We start from the raw sequence: 20,764 nt of genomic DNA, 5'->3' as shown, positions 1-20,764 counted from the left end.
TCTGGAGACTTCCAAACCCCGCCTGGACACGTTCCTGTGTGGCTGCCCTAGGGAATCCTGCTCTGGCAGGGCGGTAGGACTAGATGATCTCTAGATGTCCCTTCCAACCTCTAACATTCTATGATTCTATGATTCTTAAAGGATTTATGAAGGTTTTTCCCCACTCTTTATTCAGTAGGAAATTCAGTCAACTGCTCTTTTTCACCAAGCAGAGAAATCAGATTGGGGTGGGATTCAGAGTCCTAAAAGAAGAGGCAGTACCAGTCTAAATCCCTGAGTTGTTCATGACATCTCTCAAGGGCTGGCAGAGCTGACACAGGACCTGTGCCCTTCTGGAACAGCGGCCGGAGTACAGGTGAGATACGCTGCGGTATCAGGGGTGACACTGGACGCCGATATTTAGGCAGCTGCCTGGCATCTCACCTGCTACACAGCAAGTGCAGCCTGTTCAGTGCCTGTCCCTGGATGGCAGATGCTGCCACTTGCCCTGCAGAAGGTTCAAGAAATGTAGCAGCAGAGAATGAAAATCTCTGATGCCACAGCAGATGCCGAGGTTTGACTTATGCCATAAAACCTGGGCAGATTTATCCCTTCCTGGAAAAAGCACTCAGAACACTTCTGTTAAGTGCTGAGCTCATGCCAACAGGGGAGTAGCAGATCGTCTATGATGAAAGATTCCCTTAACACTGAAATACTGACAAGCATTAAAACAAAGAGCAGTCGGAAAGCAAAAAGTCTGCTTCCAGGGTCTGATTTCAGCTGTGGTAGATGTAGTGACCTATCTATCATTCTGACTACAATCTCTCCAGGGAAGGACAAGAAGTGAAATACACTCTGCTTTTTTACTACCACAGGCGTAGTCGTCCTTTCAAAAACTAGTGAAACGTGGCAGCAAACCCTTGTCCTCCAAGCCTGAGATCCTGCCTGACAAAAGGCAGAACCATGTGTTTGGAAGAATGCTGAACAGCCTGTGACGCACATGGTCAATCGTGCATCACTGTACACAGTTCATCATTGTCAAATTCCAGTCTTTTTGCTGAAGATCTGCTTACACTGCTCTGTTTTACAAAGCCACGATCTACCAGCCATCGTAGCAAGCAACTCAGCCATTTTAGTATTTACTGTACTGAATTACTACTGCGTTAAGTCACCCTCTGGTAACCAGAACCATGGGAGCAGGAAGAGGGAGAGAGGAACCCAAGTGCCCGCAGCAGGGATGTGACCCAACCGTCGCCTACCTGCACGGCCGGGCAGCTACTCCCTGCCTTCCCGTGGGGCGAGAGGCCCTGCCTCTCGGTGCTCTGCTTGGTCACGGTGAGGACGATGTGGGTCCCTGTGGAGTCGGTGATGAGGGTGGGGGGAGCGGTGCCCTTGATGAGGTCACTCAAGGCGCTCCCTTGCTGGCCGAGGAAAAGCCGCGGGCTCTGGGACTGGCACGGCGGCTCTGCTTCCGCGGCTGGCACCTCCTGCTTCACCATCACAGCTTTCTTTGGCACTGGGCTTGGATTCGAAGTGTCCATTTGGCTAGCGGGTGGTGCAGGGCTGAATTGGTCTGTTTGGCCACTGGATTGCTTCACAGACTGGCAACTCAGGAAACCGTTTTCACTCTTGACCTGAGTGCCAAACGCTACTGGGTTGGAGGCAAGGGCTGTTCCTTCTCCTGCAGCTGCTGGGGCCGGTAGGGACTGCTGAGAGCGCTTCTCCTGCTCTAATTGCAGTCTAAGCATCTCAACCAGCTGCTGCTTCTGCTTCAGCATGCGGGTGAGTTCCTCGATCTGCTTGTCCTTCTCCTGCAGCATCTGGTCTTTGTCCCTAACTTCTGCATCTCTGCTGTTGCCAGTGCTACACCGCTCTGATCTGGGTGTCGCATTTACGCTGCAGGAAGCGGACTTGGAGCTTTCTTCCTTCACCAGGAACTGCACTGGAGACGCCTGCAAGGTGAGCTGGGTCAGGGGTGAAGTTACCATCTCTCCAAAGGTGTCTCCAGTGGCCGAGTTCTCGTCCCCCGTGCTCATTTGTGAGCGCTCAGAAGGAGTTGGAGAAACAGGAGGAGTCGAGCCTGTGCTCCCAAACTTCATCACCCCGCCACCGGTGACTGTGGCCACAACTACTTCTGCTGGTGCAATGCCAGTGGTGACCAGGGCTGGCCCTGTGCTCAGCCTGGCAGCTGGGAAGGCTACCACCACTTCAGCAGCCTTCGGGAGGACGGCTGCTGGGCTGGGCTTGGGAGTGGGGGTTGTTTGGCCAGCTGCACCATTCTGCTCTTGGTAAGCTCTGAGACGCTCAATCAGGTCCGTTTTTGTGCCCGAGACAGGCAAGGCCCTCAACTTCAGCTCTTGCTTCAGCTCTGCTACCTGATAGGGGAAAAATAAAGTAAAAATGAGGGCAACATTAAGAGAATGTATGCTTTAACCAGAACAACTACTAGCAGTTATAAGGGCCATGGGGCAAAGAACTAAACTGACCCTCCTGCTGGCCAACAAACGTGCACCTCTGGTACAGAGTGCAGGGCAGCAATACCAGCTGCTATCACTAACTCCTGTCAAGGAGTTAGTGAAATATAGCTAGTAAAATACACTCAGCCTTGCTCTGGGGCAGCAAGGACTGCCCTCTCACAACAGCAAGAAAGGAGCTGTACAGCTTCACAGGACATTTACCTTCATCTCATCTAGGTTGGCAGGGAGAGGGCCGTGCTTGCCCACCGCAGCGTTACTGTTTTGTCGCATCAGCCCGCTGGAACCAGAGGATACTGAAGACGTGCTGCTGACCGTGGCAGAGAGATTGCGTACAGCAGGGGCACTGGCGCCACTCTGCTGCTCTCCTGGAGGCCTGCAAGGGAAGCAAAAACACATCAAAACCAAGTTGGAAAGGCACCGGGGGCCCTCAGTGTCAACAATCACATACGTAGAGGAACATCCGGGTGACTAGTGCCACCCTAGACATTAAAACACACCAAAGTGTTTGACTACACCGTGCCCCTTACTCCGCCAACCGACTCACTTCAGCTGCCTTTGTCTGACTGATCTGACAGCGGCCCTTTTTGATGCCTGCTGTAACCTAAGAGGATTGAGTGCATTACACCCAGCCGCCACACCTCACACGCAGAACACAATGTCTGATAACAGGAGTGGGGAAGTAAGTGCTTCCTGAGAGATGCCGTACTTTGGTGGGGCTGGCAGGATGGTCTGATAGTTGTAGTGCTGCTGCTGCTGGTTGAGGATCTGAAGCTGGAGAAAAAGCTGCTGCTGCTGGAGTATTTTGGCATAGGAGGAATCCATGGGAGGAGCTCCCTTGTCTTGCTTTTGGTCCGGGGGAATATACTGATGATATTTAAGCTTTTTGACTTTCGGCTTCAACTCCTTGGCTTTTTTACTGCGCTGAGACTTCTCACTAGCAGACTTGGGCTGGCTTTGCTATTTAGAAGAGAAGGAGGAAGAAAATAAAAATGGAAACATGTAAATAACATAAGACCCCATGTAAATCAAAACATACAGTGGGATTTTAATTTCAAAATTTTCCAGATTTGACCTCAGTGTCTTTCCATGCTCCTCTAACTCAGGCAGCAATATAGTCACAGCACCTGCAGCAGCTTACACTGCACTGTAATGCAGGTCCCCCTTCCCAGCACAACAGATCGCTTGCTCACCCAGTGCAGATTCACTGACTCTAATTATGGATAACACTGATTGTTTCAAAACATTTTGTATTCAGGTGAATACATCATGGAACAGAAAATCCCATTAGATATGTTACAACTAGTGTCACAGGAAGACACTAGTGAGAAATAAGTTTTCTTTCCTCTGCATGTGCTAACACAATACTTCCAACTCCAAACCTTCTTCAGAGTCACCACTTTATCTTCCTTCAGACTATGGCAATGAAGAAATTAACCAAAGTAATACCTTAATGAGCGTTGGTGGCGGCTTGGCAGCAGTAAGAGCCGCTCCATTGGTAAGACTAGTGGGCAGAAGAGGCGGAGGTGGCAGAGGCGGGGGTGGCTGTTCAGGTAGGAAAAGTGTTTCACTGGAGTCTGTGCTAATCTGCAATTGGGATGTACCCTGCAGGGAAAGAAAAAGACATAATGAACACATGTAGTAGAGGGGAAACATTTTAAGAGAGTGCAGGAAGAGTCCACTTACAGGGAAGCAGCACAGGTTTCAAGTCATTAATCACACTCCTTTAACCCACTGCTTCAGTCGTCCCGGAGAAGCAGCGTAACTTCACAGGGCAGAAAAGGAATCAAAATCCCACACCCATATCTCCCAGCTTTGTCCAGCAGAATCAGTCACACAGAGGCCGTATCACCAAGTAATGTTCGCCCCTCTCCCACAAATGGTACCACTATGGGGGCCTCTGAATAACCCGCGGACTTCACCAACCCAGAGCTAAGATCCCTCATGAAATCTCACAGACTCTACTTTTTAAGGATCCCTTGTTCTCACTTTTTAGGATCCTCTGCCACAAATCAGCATTAGCTGTGAAACTCCAAGGCACTGCGGGAGGCCACCACAATCTCACCTGAGCTAGTGACGTGCCGGTGGTGCTAGGGGGAGGCTCACAAATCCGGGAATCCATCGGCGATGGGACAGACCCCTGGGACTCATGGCTGGCTGGCTGTTCTGGGGAGAGGGCATCACTGCTGTCCTCATCAAAGGAGGAATTGTCTGCAACCTTTGGGTAGTTCACCTGTCCAACTGAAAACAAACATCAGCTATGGTCTTTAAAGCAGAATAAGAAATTATTTCACTTGACACTAGATGCTTCATAAAGATAATGTGGCTAAGCTGTGCTTAAAGTAGCAACTGAAAATGAGAGAACGGAACCCAAGCTGGATAGCTTTTAAGTATTTACATTCATCTCTGCTATCAGCAGAATAAAATGATGCAGACTGAGATGAACCATTTCCTTCACTTCTTAGCCAGATAAGATCAGGAAGTATAAAAAGAGCTACTTAACTGCCCAAACTCAGCTCTGTGGCATGGCTCATTTTATCACCATCTGGCACCAAACAAGAACGTTAGACAGTGTAAGGATGAGTCTTTGGTGTTTGTCCTGTGCAGTGGAAGGTAGAATCCCTCTTCAGGCCAGAATCCCAAAGTGTCCTCGAATCTTACAAGCAACAAGGACTAAGGATTAAGTGGTGGCCCTGCCTGCTATTAGCATTTCTGACTCTCTACACGTCCAGTAGAGAAATTAAGGTGAGTGTACGTCTGTAACGCACTAATGTTTTTCAGATTATATTATCTCAAATTAATCCTGCTAGGCAGGAAAATACTATTGTTTGCACCTTACATAAAAGCAACAGAAATCCAAGAGAGATGTATTTTGCTCAGTCAGAAGCAAGCCACAGCTCTAATGCTCCAGTTCACAAGTTCACTCTTTCTCGTCCTCAAACCCTTCTCGTGCAATAGTGAAGTCAGGCTCCCACAACACTCTCCCTTTCCTTTTTCATGAGAAGTATTCCATCTTGCTCACAGTTGTGTCCCATTTGTCTTTAAAGTAGCCGTGCGTGTTTGGGGGGATGAATAACCACAGACGCGCACAGACTGCTCAGTCTGGGGAGACAGGAAAGAGCACTGCTGAGGCAGTGGGAAGGCTATTCCTCAGCATTCCTTTCAGCCCTTGGAATGGCACTGGCATGATTTACATCTGTTCTGGTTTATTTTTAAAGGGGTTGAATCCTCTGAAGTTTTTAAGTTCACAGACAGCTTTTGTTTCATCACACCTGTTTATATTCTGTCTCCTCTCCCTGATCTGAGTAAGTCAGGGTGTTCTCCATGACCAAGGCTGCTGACATATTATACTGAGAGAGGGATTTTTAAGGAGAGAATTCAGGGAATGTGATCTTCAACAGTCTTTCAAGTCTTCAGGGTATGCAATTGCTTTCACGTTATTCTGGGATGCCCACACTCTCTACAATTTAATGTCTCCATAGCACTATTTCGGCCAGAGCAAATTCTGTTTCTCAGAACCAAAAGTCTGATTTTGACACAGGAATACAAGACTCCCTCAGACAGGCAAGTGAACTGATAGGAAATCACAGCCCATTGTGGGAATTGCCCTCAACACACACCCTCCTCTGGCCTTACCAATAATGGCTTCCTTCAGGCTCGACTCCACAGGCAAGATGTTCTTCTCCACCAGCTCCATGGGACCTGGCCTCTGCGCTATCTTCTCATTGAGGTCATCTGCCAGCCTGGCTCTCTTCAGCTTCAGCTGCTTGGCCTGCAAGGAGGGTTCAGCTGAGGTCTCTGTTCAGGGAAAAGTAAATAAAATGGCATCAATCCAGCAATGGTCAACCTATGTACTTGAGCAGTATTTCACTTCTAGTCAGAAAAGTAACTGTAGATAACTGTACAAAAAATAGTTGCAGGTAACAAGAGATAACTGCACTATAAAGATATTACAGATATTATCTACAGTTAAGTTATAAAGTAACTACAGCAGCCCTTGTGACTCTAGAATAGGACAAATTCACTGTTCTCAAACTGATGTCACCCAATTCTTGTTCATCCTTTCCCTTTCAGTTGTGTCCAAAGATGTGGTACTCCCTCTCTGAAATGGAGGTGCTTACTAATTAGACTGCATCTGCCTCACTCCCTCTTGGATATTTTAGTGTCTTCCCTTAGTAGACAATCCATGGTCATCCTATTTCTTTGTCGGCTACACAAAACTGCACAGTTTGAGTTCCTGTAACAGATTCTTCTGAGAATCTCCACGCAAGCAGAGTTGAATCTCTCCCAAGAAATCATGCAACAGGCATGATCTTCTGCCCACTCCCAACTGTAAGAAAGATTTGGGGGTCAGAGGCAGAATAGAAAGCTGTTAAATAAGCAATTACAATAAAGCTTATTGTTGACGTTTTCCTGTTTGGCATGTGCCATACCTTCCAGAATGTGCATCCTAACCAGCTCTGATCTCTCTGGCCGGGACCGGATTTTCCGTTTCAGATAGTCTTCTGTCTGCAGCAAAAACAGACAAGCAAGAACCAGTTTCAGTCGATCAGACACAGGAGTGAGGTAATCTTGGACAGCACAAACAAGACAAACAACCATCTTTAGTTGTTACTGAGATCTAAATAAACACAGAATAGAGAAGGGGCATATCTTCTGTCCCAGAGAATGAGCTTATTCTAAAGATGACCTTCTAATATAATTGCCTCAGTCTAACTGTGCACTGCTGTCCCGCACAACAGAAAACGGAAAGGACTTCCCCAAGAGCTGAAGCACTTGTTCAATTGCCCATACCAAGATATTAACTTGATAAGCAGGTTTTAGGGAGAAAAAGAAAAGAAGAGGAAGAAGCAAAAAGATTTGGGACACTGGTCTTACTGTAAAGGCCACTGTTCCAATCCTTCCAGTTTAAAGTGCTAACACTCCCTTAGAGGTTTTAATCACAGCTGTTATTTTTTTACTTATGCTGGTTTCACTGTTAAAACAAAACTTAGCCCAGCAGTCATAACAGGTTTTACTCCGCTGTAGACTAATGAGAAAAGAAAATAAAAAAAACTATCCCCAGAGGCCTTTTGCAGAACAGAAATCATCAAGAAACTCCCCAGTTAGCAAAGGTGCTGCATGAAGTATGACGCCTACTTCCTCTTTCTACAGAGCCAGAAGTCTGTGTCATTTCAGTATTACAAGATTTTAGGGGGGATCCTCTGTGTTACATTTTCAACTTCTAATGCGTTGGATAAATTAGTGCACGTGCAGGTAACAGAGAAACCATATACTGTCTTCAAAAGTGGAACTTAACTCCACAGGGTAGGAGCCTTTAAGGGCAAAACAAAGACCATAAAAACAAAAATGTAAAGTATACGGACAGTGGGGAAGAAGAATATCAGTGACTTCCAGAACGAAGTCTCCAAGGCAAATCTAGGCACTATACTCAATGTTTTTTAGGCACTGAGGGTTAACTACCACCAAGTACAATCTGAAGAAGACCCCATCCAATACATCTCTGACTACATAGCGCTCTATTACGTCTGGAATATGAACAGCTCCCTTTTGCATTTCATTAACAGCTACAGGACGCCCAAAACTTAAGACACTACTCCTTACTTCCCAATAACATTAAAAACAACATCACATCTTACCCTGGCCCGCTCCAAACTCCTTCTTTGTTCATGAAATGCAGCTGGACTTTTCAGAGCTGTTGAGAGGAAAACATTTAGGGAATGAATTAGAATGATGGAAGTTCTCTTACTGCACATGCCTTCAGGCCAACAAAGTTAACAAACACACCGCAGCAACTGCCTTCTCCATCTTTCAGCACACTGGTCCACATCTCCAGCTGGTATAAAGCAACTTGAGTTGACATACTCCATTTGACAGCACAGCAGCTACAGGAATTGACCTGGACTTTTTGTGAAGAGACTAATATGGGTACAATTGTAGTGGAACTAACCACTGTTCACAAAGTTGGGTCCAAGAACATGAGTCCAAAAAAACCCCCCAACAAACGTGTTTTAGAAACTTCAACACAGGATAAGGTATCCAGGACCCTTAAGTAAGGGAACGGCACTGAAACACTGGAGAGGTGCGTGAAATGGTTGGAAGGATGGGGGAGGTTCCTAATGAACTGTAAATCCTCTTTACTACTTTTTAATGTCAAAGGAAGCTGCAAGTCTTTCCTTAATCTGCACCTGTGTTTTATGTACATGCAAGGGCTGGTTGCAAATTCTGCAGGTCCACAGGACATATATATTGCTCCACAGAAAAGAAACTATCGTGAGAATAGGAACACTTGGACAGGAAAGTACATCTGTCTGTTGACAGAAAACCAAGACTTGAGGAATTAACAGCAGCTCTCCATATAACTCCAGCAGCTCTCCTCGCCCCCTTGGGCCCAGTATAAAACCAGAGCCAAAATGGATCATGTTTTAGGAAACTGATCCTCCGCTGTCCAGGACAGTACTAACCCTGGAGGAATCTCTCACTCTGCCTGGCTCCTCTGGAGCACAGAAAGCTCACGTCCCACAGTAAAACCGGAGAACGAGGGTGACAACGGTGAGTGTCACTAGCTCCTCACTGTCTTCTTGAATCCACAAGTAGCTTATTTTTCAAAACAAGCACATTGCGGCTTCTATTCAGAGCTACCTGAAGGGAACATAAAAATTTCTTTTCCTATTTCTGAAGTATTCATATTTAAAACCACCTTTTAAAAAATTCATCAAGCTAAACAGTAAAGTTAAAAAACTCAGCTCTAAAGCTAAGTTGAAAGTCTTCTGAAGACAGAAATCTAAACCTGTACAGTTAATAACTCCAAAGTATTGCACCTAGGTCCTATGACATACAGTCTATTCATATTATTTTTCACTTGAGAAAAATTAAGTATTTCTCAAATGTAACTTCACAATGAAATCTCAAAACACTATTAAAAATTGAAAGCCCTTGTGCAAATGTAATATAAGTAACTACTTCTAACGCATGTGTAGACTTCTAAACTCTTTCCTACAGAATAAAACAGATTAGCCAAAGACAGATTGTTAAGACAGACACACGTTCTGTGAAATATAGACAGAGACCCTCTAGGTTCACATCAATGGAGTAAATTCTGAGCACATATGGGTATCATAGATGGGATTCAGACTGCAGAAGTGAATGAAGAATAACCTGTAGAATAAATGAACGGTAACTGAAAACTAACCATCGTGAGTGAGTATACAGACCCTTACAATGATGGGGCAAATAGTTCCTGTTCTGATTAAAGATAGTTTAGTACAATCTGGTTACGGAGAAAAATCACTGGAGAAGGTTATGCAAGCTGTGAAATGGGAGTGCACTGATTGCACTTTGGGATAAACCAAAAGTAAAGGTAGAGATATGGTTTTGCAATAACTGCAAAAATAACTGCAAAAACAACTGCAAAAACTTCACTGGCTAGCTGAGATAGCAACTCTGGGCCAGTCTGACCATCACACTTCAATGAAGAGCAAGCAACAAATAATACTGGGAAATACTCTTTCCAAGCCACGTGAACCACTTTTGAACATGCACGTGCTCAAACTCAAATACACATTTCTTTCTCTGTATGCACATCACAGAAAAGCAAAATAATAGTTCAGGTGCACTTGGGCAGAGATACCATGCAGTATACAGATCAGGATAAAAATCTACCCTGGAGACAAGCAAAGCACGCCTCATCTTAAGCCTTAAAAAAACTCTCTACCACTGGAATCTGCAGGCACAGCAGTAATTCTTTAGTCTCCCCTTCCCGCCTACCTCTGCTGTCAGTAAGAGGCAGCACATGAACTTTAATTGACATTTCCCTGACCACAGCAAATGGTCAGGAAAATCAACTGCAGTTCAGCTAGTGTCACAAGTAGCCCAGGCAAACTCAAACAACAAAGCAAGAAGATAAGAATCCCTGTTCAGAAAAAAAAAAAAAAAAAGAAAAGAAAAACTCTCCCCCAAAATACATACACATTAAATAGTAAGTAATGCAAAACTGCTACAAGAAGAATGCTTGAAAAGAACCATTTGAGTCTCTCATGACTAGTCCTCTGGAAAGAAGCACTGGGCTGTAGCTCTTCGGGCTGGCAACATGACAGAGGACTTCATATTCAACCTCTGAAAATGTCAAGAGGGCACAAATCCTTCACTGCTTCCCTCAGCATTCTACGATGGGGCTGGCATGTCAGGAGAGGGTGTAGAATCATACTCCATTTGAAGTTAATTAAGCCTTGCACGTTTTTCTGGCTTTGAAACAACTACATAGCCCAGAGTTGTGGATCAACGCTGTTACCTTTATACACCAAACAAACAAGAAAATCCTATGAAGAACTACAAAGGCTCTGGGTAAGCTCTGCAGGAGACCCATCATGCAGGTATGCCCCTTTTGCAGTTCCTACCACTGCCCTTCCTTCTGGCCAGAAGGAAGTTGCAGCCCGATGCTTAACATTTTCATACTCTTTCATACTTTTCATAATTTTTTTAAAAAATAAAAATCAGTCATCAGCATGGGGCAAATCATAATTGTAATTTTCACCCTGACAGATTAGAGACGCATCCCACTGCGCTATTTCCAAGAGAGAACAGCTGGAAAGCTGACAGTTGTGCGACGATGCGACGGGTGCCACTTGGCACTGATTCCTGCAGCAGAATTACGCCCGTGCTTCACACCCTTCTGCCTTGCTCACCTGAGTGCTGCTTTATTCATTCCACTCAAGATCACCCATATTGACTAAGTTCTATTGTTCTCAGCCACATCAGCTACTCTGGCTCACTCTGACGGTGTACGCAAATAAGCGGATTAGCTGGTGGGGCAGAAGCAGAGGCAACCAGGTAGGCATGGGGCAGCACTTCTGTCACTGACATGGGATTCATGTCCACACCCCTTGGTACCTGAAGCAGCAGGTAATAATCACAGAAAGTAGAGATGGAGAAACTTCAATCAGTTAACGCTTTCTGACTACTCAGGTTGGATAAAATATACTAAACTATTCCTTACAGTAGTCTGTCCAACCTGTTCTTGAAGATCTCTCACAAAAAAATGCCGTGCTGCTGTAGAGAAATTATCCTAGCACACAGACGTCCTTACTACTTGAAAACCTGTCTGAATGCCTAACTTACATTTACCTGCCTGCAATTTATACTCATTAATCCTTGCCTTACCTGCAACCATTAAAAAGAACAATTTATTCTCTTCTTCTTTGCATCTGTCTCTATACATCTGAAAACCTTGGGTTTCCTACAGTCTTCTGTTATATAAAATGGCCAAAGCCAGTTGTTTCAACCTTCCTCTATAGAAAACATTTTCCAGACCTTTGCTTGTTTACTCTCTTTTGGACTCCTTCCATTTGATCTGCATTTTTATTGAAGTATAGTGTCCAAAACTGGGTACATATTCCAGCCTAGGCTTTATCAGCTTTTATAGAGCTAAATTATTAATAATGACACTTCTCAGCTATATGTCCCAGCCAGTTTGCCTTTTTTTGTATACATAAGTGTATAATATGTTCATTTGTGCTTGGCTCACAACCCATGAAAGGTCTCCAATCCTTTTCTGCAGAGCTGCTATCTAGCCAGCCATTCGTGCCACTGACTAGACATACCAAAACGTAGGAACTCTGCATTTTTCTTTGGTCCTCTCCCATTCTTCTCAGCTTCTCCAGGTATTGTAAGTCTCAATCCTGTCCCCCTCCCAGCCTACTAAACTGCAAGCTCAACAAATATGCCTACAGTTCCCTTGTTTACATCAAATTACTGAAAATACTGAATAGTATCAGATACTGACTTTCACCCTTCCCACCCCACCCAAAAGCTCTGCTCAGCACATCCTCCCAGTCTGACAAGCCTTTATGCCAATACTTTTCTCTCACCAGCTGCACACGCAGATTGGAGTTGTCCCAGCTTCCTTGCAAAAATGTCAGACGATCCTGCATCAAGCACCTTACTAAATCCAAGAAGTGCAAAAAGACATTTAAACACCTTGACTTCCTGGGGAGGCAGATCAACAAATATTTAGTCTGGTGGTAGGTCCAGCCTAAATAGTGACCTTTCTTTCCTCCTCGCTTGTGTCCCATGAGTTTCTGCCTCGCCATTGATGCTCCAATTGTACCAGCACAGGGAGCTGTACTAGGGAATCGTCACCATAAAGTAATTCCAGCATCTCCCTATGGTGCTTGCTCCTAACAGCAAAACTTCGGGTGAGCACCTGATGAAAAAAGAGTGCTGAGAGTTTTTGTTTCCCATCATATGCAGAAAAAAAAATCCTTTATATGTCTCTTCTACTGAGATACTTGAGAATGCAGAAGTAACTTCTGCAATGCCCAATTTCATTTAGGTATTTTTTTTGCCTGCCCTTTTGATTTTGTTTCTACATGATATGTGCAGTTACACTTTCTGCCCTCACTCCTGTACCTAGACCTGGGACAAAGCATGTTAGCGCTCGGTTATGCTGACAAAACCACCCATGGACTCAGATCACAGTTGTTTTGAAAGAGTTATTCTAACCTGGATTGGTATGCTAGTCTACAGCACTGCCCCACATATAATAGCATCAGCAAAACTGAGCAAAAACTGCCCTGCCAGGCAAAGTCAGAAATAAGAGGCGGGACTGGAGGCCAGCGCTGCAGCAGGAGCCCCCACACTGCTGAATCCCGGCCTCTGTGTCTTCAGATTGTTCCATCCACCTTAGGAAAACAGTCTGATGTTGCAAATTGCCAGACGAGCACTAAAAATGCCGTAGGGATAGAAGGGACAACAGCATCACCAACGAGGTTTGGGACAGCAGAGTCCAACAGCTGCCCTTCACTGTGTTGTACATACTTTTGTCCCACTCAGACAGGACCTTGCAATCTGCAACACTTACTATCAGGAGGATGAGTTTTATCCCTCACCTTTAGAGGACTGACAGCAGGACGTGGCTAGCGAGAAGCTCATGAAATTCCTACTGCATAAATCCTACTTTTTAGTCTCTCTGCTACTTGTTACGGAGTGTCTTGATACTTCATCACCAGAATTCCTGAAGCATCTTAGTGGCCATACCCCTAGCTATCATGAGCAATGTCCCTGGAGATGAATGATGCAACTGTCCTGTGCCTCCACCCTGCTTCAAAATTGTCTGCAGCTACACATTGCAACTACTGTCCTTCCACTTGACCCACTCAAAGCTAAGTAGCATCACACAGGACCATCTACAATGAGACACATCTCTCCATACAAAGCATGAGATGAAAGTTGCTGATCTTTGCTTCAAAGCAATGTAGGAATTCCTATGAAATAGGGTCCAAAAACCGCAATGCACAAGTTCAGTGTTCCCTCAGTCCAAGCCTCATTTTAAAGACGGCAAGATGAAGAGAGATACTGCTGCAAAACATCAAACTGGTGGTGCTACAAACAGCCTGAATCAACACCCTGGAATCCATCCCAAATCTCCAATATAACAGCAGTGACGAAAAGCTGGGCAAAACGGCTCAAACGTTTCTGTTAATGGTTTACCCTGCAGTGTACAAAAGCAAATTTTAGCCTTGCAAAGCTTTCAAAGACAGTCATACGCAGATCTTCAAGTTCCTGTTACCTAGTGTGAGAAATAAGTGGAATCAGAAGTAAATTCAGTCACTCTAAGAACGAAACACAGCAGGGGAAGGGGACTGACCCAACTGCTGAGAAAAAGAGATCAAAATACCCTATGTTTGCAAAGACAGTAGGCTTTGCAAAGAGCTAAATAAAGGCAAGAAAGGAAGGCAAAGGATCTTCACAGGTTTTCATAGCTCAAATGTCTAGGGGGAAGAAGAGGCTGCAAAACCTTCTGCAATTGGTAGGATCACTGTTTTGAGGCTATCAGACACATAGGCTGGCAGAGGAGAGACAGCACATGAGCTTTCCTTGGCCACAGTATCATCTCATCATAGACAACAAGGTGATACTTGAACTGCAAATCAGTTGGTCAGACAACACACTATGTTTGTAGAAAGGCTACGGCTAAATTCAAAATACTGAGTCAAGTATTCTGCTCTTCAGTTAGCTCAGTTCCTGAGAGAAAGGCAAAATCTCCCCTGACAAAGAGAAGTGTCATGTCCAAACCCAACCTCAGACACATTGACTTAATTCGGAATGGCAGAAGGCCTTCTGCTGCAGCTCTCAACCAAATTCTAGTTTCTCTCTCTTGTTTACTATGCTTTCGTAAAAAGATGAGATAAAGTGCTGCAAATAGGCTTGAGGACTTCCTCTGTCGGTTCAGGGTGGGGCTCCCACCCCACAGCATTTGGTGCGTAGTGTTTGGTAAGAGACCTGAACCACAGAACAAGGCAGTTGACACTTTCTTCCTCCCTCCATATTCACTCCACTTCCAAAACACATTTCTCACAGCACGGAAGAAAAAAGTATTAAAAAATTGGGTGACATGCACAGAAGGAGCTGTCATCTTGCTAGTGGGGCAGTAGCAAAGAGCAGTATGCTGTAGAAATACGAAAAGGGGGTGGGTGGGTTATACACAGGTGGGAGAAAACAGATCTCCATCAGACAGGGACCTCCATCAGCTCCAGAAGGTTTCACATTTGGTACACAGGCTTGATCATACTTGAGAATTTTTGCTGATTTCCTACCTTCAGCATTGATAAGAGGCCTTGGATTAAGGTTAAGATCTGAGTATCAAGTTAAGGATAAGGAAAGAAGCCACAATTTGTAAACTGTGATTATTCAAACCCCAGAACATATAACCTCAGAAAATTCAAAATTAAGATTGACGTAAGAAAACCAATCCAAATATTTTTATGAAAGTGAGAAACACACCTCTGGCACCAAAACAAATGCAGCTTTGCTCTTCAAGGACATCCTTCGGTAACAATGTCATTGTGATTAAAGAATTATGAGTATTTCTAGTCTCAAACAGAAGAAAGGCTGAAGAACGTTCTTCCCCATGTTGTTACTGCTGCCAGCACTGCGAAAGCTTGGCAATGACAGCTATAGTGCTACAGCTTTATCGAGTCTTCCCTATTATCAAGTTATTCCAAACAACACGGCACAGGAGATGACAGCCAGATAAAGGCCACGTTAGCTACATTGTTCGAAGAGACTCAAGCTGTTGTGGAAGCCAGAGCTGAAGAAGTCCTGTCTCCCTGACACCCTACCTTCTCCTGCATCAACACTCAACGACCTTGCACAGCGTACTGGCTCACAGAGCTGTTGTTGCCCAAAAAAGCCACTTTCCAGTCCCCCGAACTAGTCTTGCCCTGGGTGCATGAGTGTCTGTACAGGTGAGGCTGTGGTACCCTGCCGCAGCTCAGCTCGCCACAGAGCCACGTACCAGTTGAGCTTCTTCCAACGCCCGAACCAAGCACCCCTCCAGAGTGCGTGTCCACAACTCAGCAAAACTGTCAGTAACTTAGAGTGTAGCTGAAGTTTTTCATTAATTTTAACTGTGTGAAAACCTGAAGTGTAGGTTTGTCACAGCAAACACACAAAATTATCAACGTTTTTCAAGGCCTAACACTGAGTTATTTTTAAACGCTAACAGATAGGTATAGCTTCTCAAAAAGTTCATCCTCTTTAGGAGCAAAATAGAAATTGTCACCCATGGTAACAGTTATCAGATCTCTGCGTGACTATGGCTACAGCTGTGTCAAAGAACATTTACAGCAAATACAGATAATGTATAGCCTGCACACAGATAACATATAACCCGCTCCATCCACTGCCATTAACTCTTGGCATTCAAAAGACGTTACCCAAATCCTAAAATGAAAAATAAAAAGATAAAGATTCATTGCAACTAGGATTATCCCACCTTCAAACTGAAGAGGAAAAGGGAGACAGTGAGCTTCTACTGGGAACCTTTTGATCCATGCATTGCTAGACCAGACCTCACACCAGCTTGTTGGATGGGTAACTGTCCTTTGCAAACATTTCGGGCAACTGTACAGAGTGCCCAGGCTGGGGGAGGTGTAGGGCCATGAGAGGGAAAAAGACTATTCTCAGCCAGCGATTAAGAATGAACCCAGGATGACTGTGGGAACATGAAGGGAAAAAACTGTATTACATACCAGATTTTGCTCCCCTGCATCGTGATGCTTCTCTTGCAACTGGCAGAGTTAAATCTTTTATCACTGCAGAGATCGAGAACTAAAGGCAGCCTATTAAGCCCCCGAGCATGGCCTTTTCTTTCTACAACTTCAGAAAGGGCAAACAGCACATTGCCATTACTAACACAATGAACTTTAATCACAGATTATATAAACACATGGAAAACAAACACAGACAGCTAAAAATATAAACAAACCAGGTGCCATTATTAGGCCCCTGACAATGAGGCCCTCAGCTTTAATGTGCAGACTCCTTCCCCACACAAAGCCTCAAGGCTTTGAAATTGTGCTTCGACGGAGGAGATCAAAGTCAAAGAACCAGCAAATAATTTCTGGGAGACAAGTTACAGGTAGGTGATCAAATTAAAATAGAACCGTCTACAGGTTTCTGTGCTACATGCCACAAACAGAAATACAGCTCTAAGTGTCCTCTACAGCTTTTGTTTATGATACCTGCTTAGTGTCCCAGCCATACTCTCAGAGCACAGCGTCGAGTCAATCAAAAGTCTCGCTGCAGCCTCTGTGTTTGAGGTCCTACTCTGTACTCAATAAGCCAGGAAACAGCAAGGTTTTAGAGGTTAAATGGAGTATGAGAAAACAGTTGTTACTATTTTTAAATCTTAAAGACTTCACATTTTATTAAACAAGTGTTTAATAAGGAGTAACGATATTTACAGACCATACATTTGTATGAAAGTGAAGCAGTCACCAATGGGCAGAATAGCAGACACTAGATGGCAGGGAAGTAAAATTTCAAATTTCTGTTTCGTTGCTATAAATATATTCCAAAAACCATAGGGAATGTCACTACAAAGACCTGATATGCAAAGCAGCCATAGAATAAAGGGAACACATTACACAGCAAAGATAAGTAAAGCAGGAAAAGCTCTTTGGGGCTGTTAAAGCAATTGGTTTATCTGCAGTTCAAATATAACACACAACAATCTTGAAATGTCAACTGCAACACTTCCAAATCAGTAAAACTCCACATAGGCACAGCAGTTCATCTCCTACCCTAGCCTATATGTAGAAGATAAAATATTGTTGAGACATAAAGAAACTACACTGGAAGTCATCCGCGTGACTGCGGAACAGCTCCTGCCGCGAGAAATACTGTGCATGTAGATAACAGCTTACTGCCTCTCCTTTCTTTCACATACATGAAAAGATGCTCCTATTTCACAATTAACAGTTAAACAATGTAAAAAGCTTGTTTTGTTTTGTTTTGTTTTCTTTTGTTTCTGACAACATTTAATATGTTTCTGTGGTAGCTATTGTTTGTAATAGGAACCAGAAGCTGGCTACACCCTCAAAGGGCAGGTCTCCTTCAACTACCACCCCATATACTACCTTGATAACTTTCAGGTATAAAACTGGCAGCTTAATAATAAAATATGAATATGAATATTAAACATAGAGTTATGCAATAAAGTTAGAAGTGCACAATTTTCATCAATAAAATTACTTTTTTAAAAATTGAGAAGCAGTTAGTCTATCAGCAATATCATTGTTAGCTACCCTACACGTACACAAGTGTGGATGTATGGCCAAATTTTGGGGTTGATATGTTAAAGTCTAGAGACGTGATTTAACTTTAGAAATTCACAGGTGGCAAGCATTTAATGTAGTGAAACCAACACCTCAGAGATACTCTTTTCTTGTGATGGTAGCTGTGCTGGATGCAGACCAGTTACAAGCTTTGCCTACATGATGATCAACACTGATATGCCAAAGCATAACCTGTGTTCTCTATCCTTAAATCACACAGTAAATGGCAGTTCCTTCAGAATTATATCTAAGCAACGTCACACAGCCCTTCAAAATGAAAATACTGTATTTCGGTTTTATAACAAATTTCAAATTTCCTCCATTAACCTTACGGCTACAAAAAATAAATTGCAACTACTGATATGAGAGGCCTAATGAGATTATAATCATTAGATCGCCCACTGTATTACAATCATTCCTAATCATTCGGCATGTTGCAACTGAACATTGCATATGTTCCCCTCACGTAGTCCAGGGATAAAATACATTCTCCTCAGGAGAGATCAAAACGCAGCAGCACAAGATTCACAAGTCTTGTACACCCAAATACACTCGAGCGACTAGCAGGCTGCGTGTCCAAGCAGAAAACTGCATCAGAGCGTTGGTAAAGCAGACCTGTAGCATGGAAACACCTCGGCACCCGTGAAATCAGTCATTCTAGAGAAACGGCAAAAATTCCAGGCTTTTTGGATTCCACATACATTCATGGATTCTGCATATACTGCATCCTGAAATACAGTCAGAGTAGTTGGATCTGGGCACAAAGACTGGCAAACTGGGAAACCTCAGCTACAGTGAAGCAAAAAAGAACCTCCTGGAAATTTTCTGCCTGTACTGCAGCCACCCTCCTCCCAGCTTTCAGCCCAGCCGATGCCCTTTTCAAAGGCTGCCTGTGTCATCTTTCAGGTATTCACAAAGCAGTGCCACAGAGCAACACAAGGCACATTCCCAGAAATTATTTTCTACTTCTGTTTTGTGCACCTAGGTGAATCTGATGGTCACAACAGCAGCTCTCCTGCAGGATTGTGCCACGTGACAACCTTGCATGCTTGCCTGCATTTTGTGCTTGCAGCCAGGAGTCAAAAGATCACAGTCCTGATAGATAAAATAACGGGCGTGTGAAGCTTTAAACCTCACAAAGAGAAAGTGCACAACATATTTTGCAAAGCAGAGTATTGCTGCATTTGCCAAATGTCTTTCCCTTAAAAATCGTTGCTGTTTTAGTTGAAGATACTTTCCATGTGTCTTTCTACTCAAATGCACATTAGCTACTGTTTTAAACATTCTTTTCAAGTCTAGAAAATTGGGTGTCTTAACACTTCCCCCCCCCACCTTACAATAGCTCTAACCTTTAAATTCAATACTGTAAAAACTGACAGCATCTGACTGTTCCTCTACAGAATGACAGAGTTCAAAGAGTTGAGCAGAGACAGCAGATTTTGTTTAGCTTTCATTTTATGAGGACGGGAAGATGAAAATCACCTCTGCGTAGCTACAAAAAAAATGCAAATAGCAAAAACGCTTGTCTCTCTGCACTATCAGAAAATAGGCCAAAACCTGAATAAATATGAATATTCATCTCTCCTTGTTTCTAGATACAGTCTTTCTAGCTCAAATCACAGGTATGTCAGGGACAGATGAAGACTCGCTTCCCTCCTCTTTTCTATGGTCAATTGAGAATTTTAATCTTCAACTAATGATTCCTGCTACTAGTAAAAGATTACACAAAGTGATAACAGAAAAGCAAGAAGAATTAATGAAGCATAACCCCCAATTATTTTGAATCCTCTGTCACTGCTTATAAAATGCTTTATTTCTTACTACAATACACTAATCTTTTAGTGAAGCACAGCCCTACTGTAGGTGGGTTGGAAAGGTTATTCATGTGAGATTAAGTGTACTTGGTAAAAAAATGTTGAAACATTTGCCTTTACTCTCTCCCTTATAAACAAAATTCCACATGGGAACAAAGCAAGCAACTCCCAGCTCTGTTCTGAACAAGCGAAGCAGCAGTGGTGTGACTCTCACTTGAACGTGACACAAATATGTCTTCTCCTACTCCTCAGGTTTAGAGTGTCCAAAAACTTGGTGTTGATGGAAGCCTGAAATCCAATTTCTCCTTTAGGGCATCAAGCTGAATCTAAACATCACACAAGACCTAAACTACAGTCAGGAGCATCAAAGATAATAAAGTCAGTCTGCACACTTGTAGCATGAAACAAAACTTTTACTTCTCCCACACTTGATCCATAGATTTTTGCACTTCTGTTTGGCAACAAGATCCAGGAAGTGATCTGTATTAAAGGCCAATCTAAATGATCATGTAGGGTAGCATATTAAGACCAACTCCGCACAAACAGTTGATGCTGAGAAACTGACATCCACACTCTACATGGGAAGGTGAAACGGGAGGTATGGTGCAAGACAAGCCATAGTCTGGTTCCATGGACTGAATGCATATTAGCTGTAGGCAAAACATTTTCCAGTTTACTTTCATCCCAATTTAATCCAACTCTCAGATTTCATTTCATAGTACAAAGCAAGGTACAGTAGGCAGGTGCAATCAGGAGCTTCACTTCAAAAGCATCTTCCTAACCCAAGCTATAATGCTAATGTAGATAAAACTACTACACTTCTTTCAAGAGCATTAAGGCTCTCCAGATGGAAAATAAGGGCTAAAAGCCAATCAGCACT

General features: G+C 43.7%; 1 protein-coding gene across 1 annotated transcript in view; it reads right to left on the bottom strand.

Annotated features, from left to right (window-relative positions):
* Positions 1 to 20,764, bottom strand: part of MKL1 (megakaryoblastic leukemia (translocation) 1) — a gene marked incomplete at its 5' end in the record, with an annotated part of 27,118 nt that overhangs the window by 4,057 nt on the left and 2,297 nt on the right. Inside the window, 8 exons of the mRNA XM_009876485.1 lie at positions 1,239 to 2,354; positions 2,658 to 2,829; positions 3,163 to 3,413; positions 3,903 to 4,058; positions 4,519 to 4,694; positions 6,090 to 6,251; positions 6,887 to 6,962; positions 8,093 to 8,148. Of these exons, the coding sequence (XP_009874787.1) occupies positions 1,239 to 2,354; positions 2,658 to 2,829; positions 3,163 to 3,413; positions 3,903 to 4,058; positions 4,519 to 4,694; positions 6,090 to 6,251; positions 6,887 to 6,962; positions 8,093 to 8,148 (2,165 nt within the window). The remainder of the gene's footprint in view (positions 1 to 1,238; positions 2,355 to 2,657; positions 2,830 to 3,162; positions 3,414 to 3,902; positions 4,059 to 4,518; positions 4,695 to 6,089; positions 6,252 to 6,886; positions 6,963 to 8,092; positions 8,149 to 20,764) is intronic.

Source organism: Apaloderma vittatum, unplaced genomic scaffold (genome assembly GCF_000703405.1).
Source record: "Apaloderma vittatum isolate BGI_N311 unplaced genomic scaffold, ASM70340v1 scaffold27329, whole genome shotgun sequence".
NCBI lineage: Eukaryota > Metazoa > Chordata > Aves > Trogoniformes > Trogonidae > Apaloderma > Apaloderma vittatum.
The sequence above is the reverse complement of the archived record's forward strand: the minus strand, read 5'-3'. Positions and strand labels throughout refer to the sequence as shown.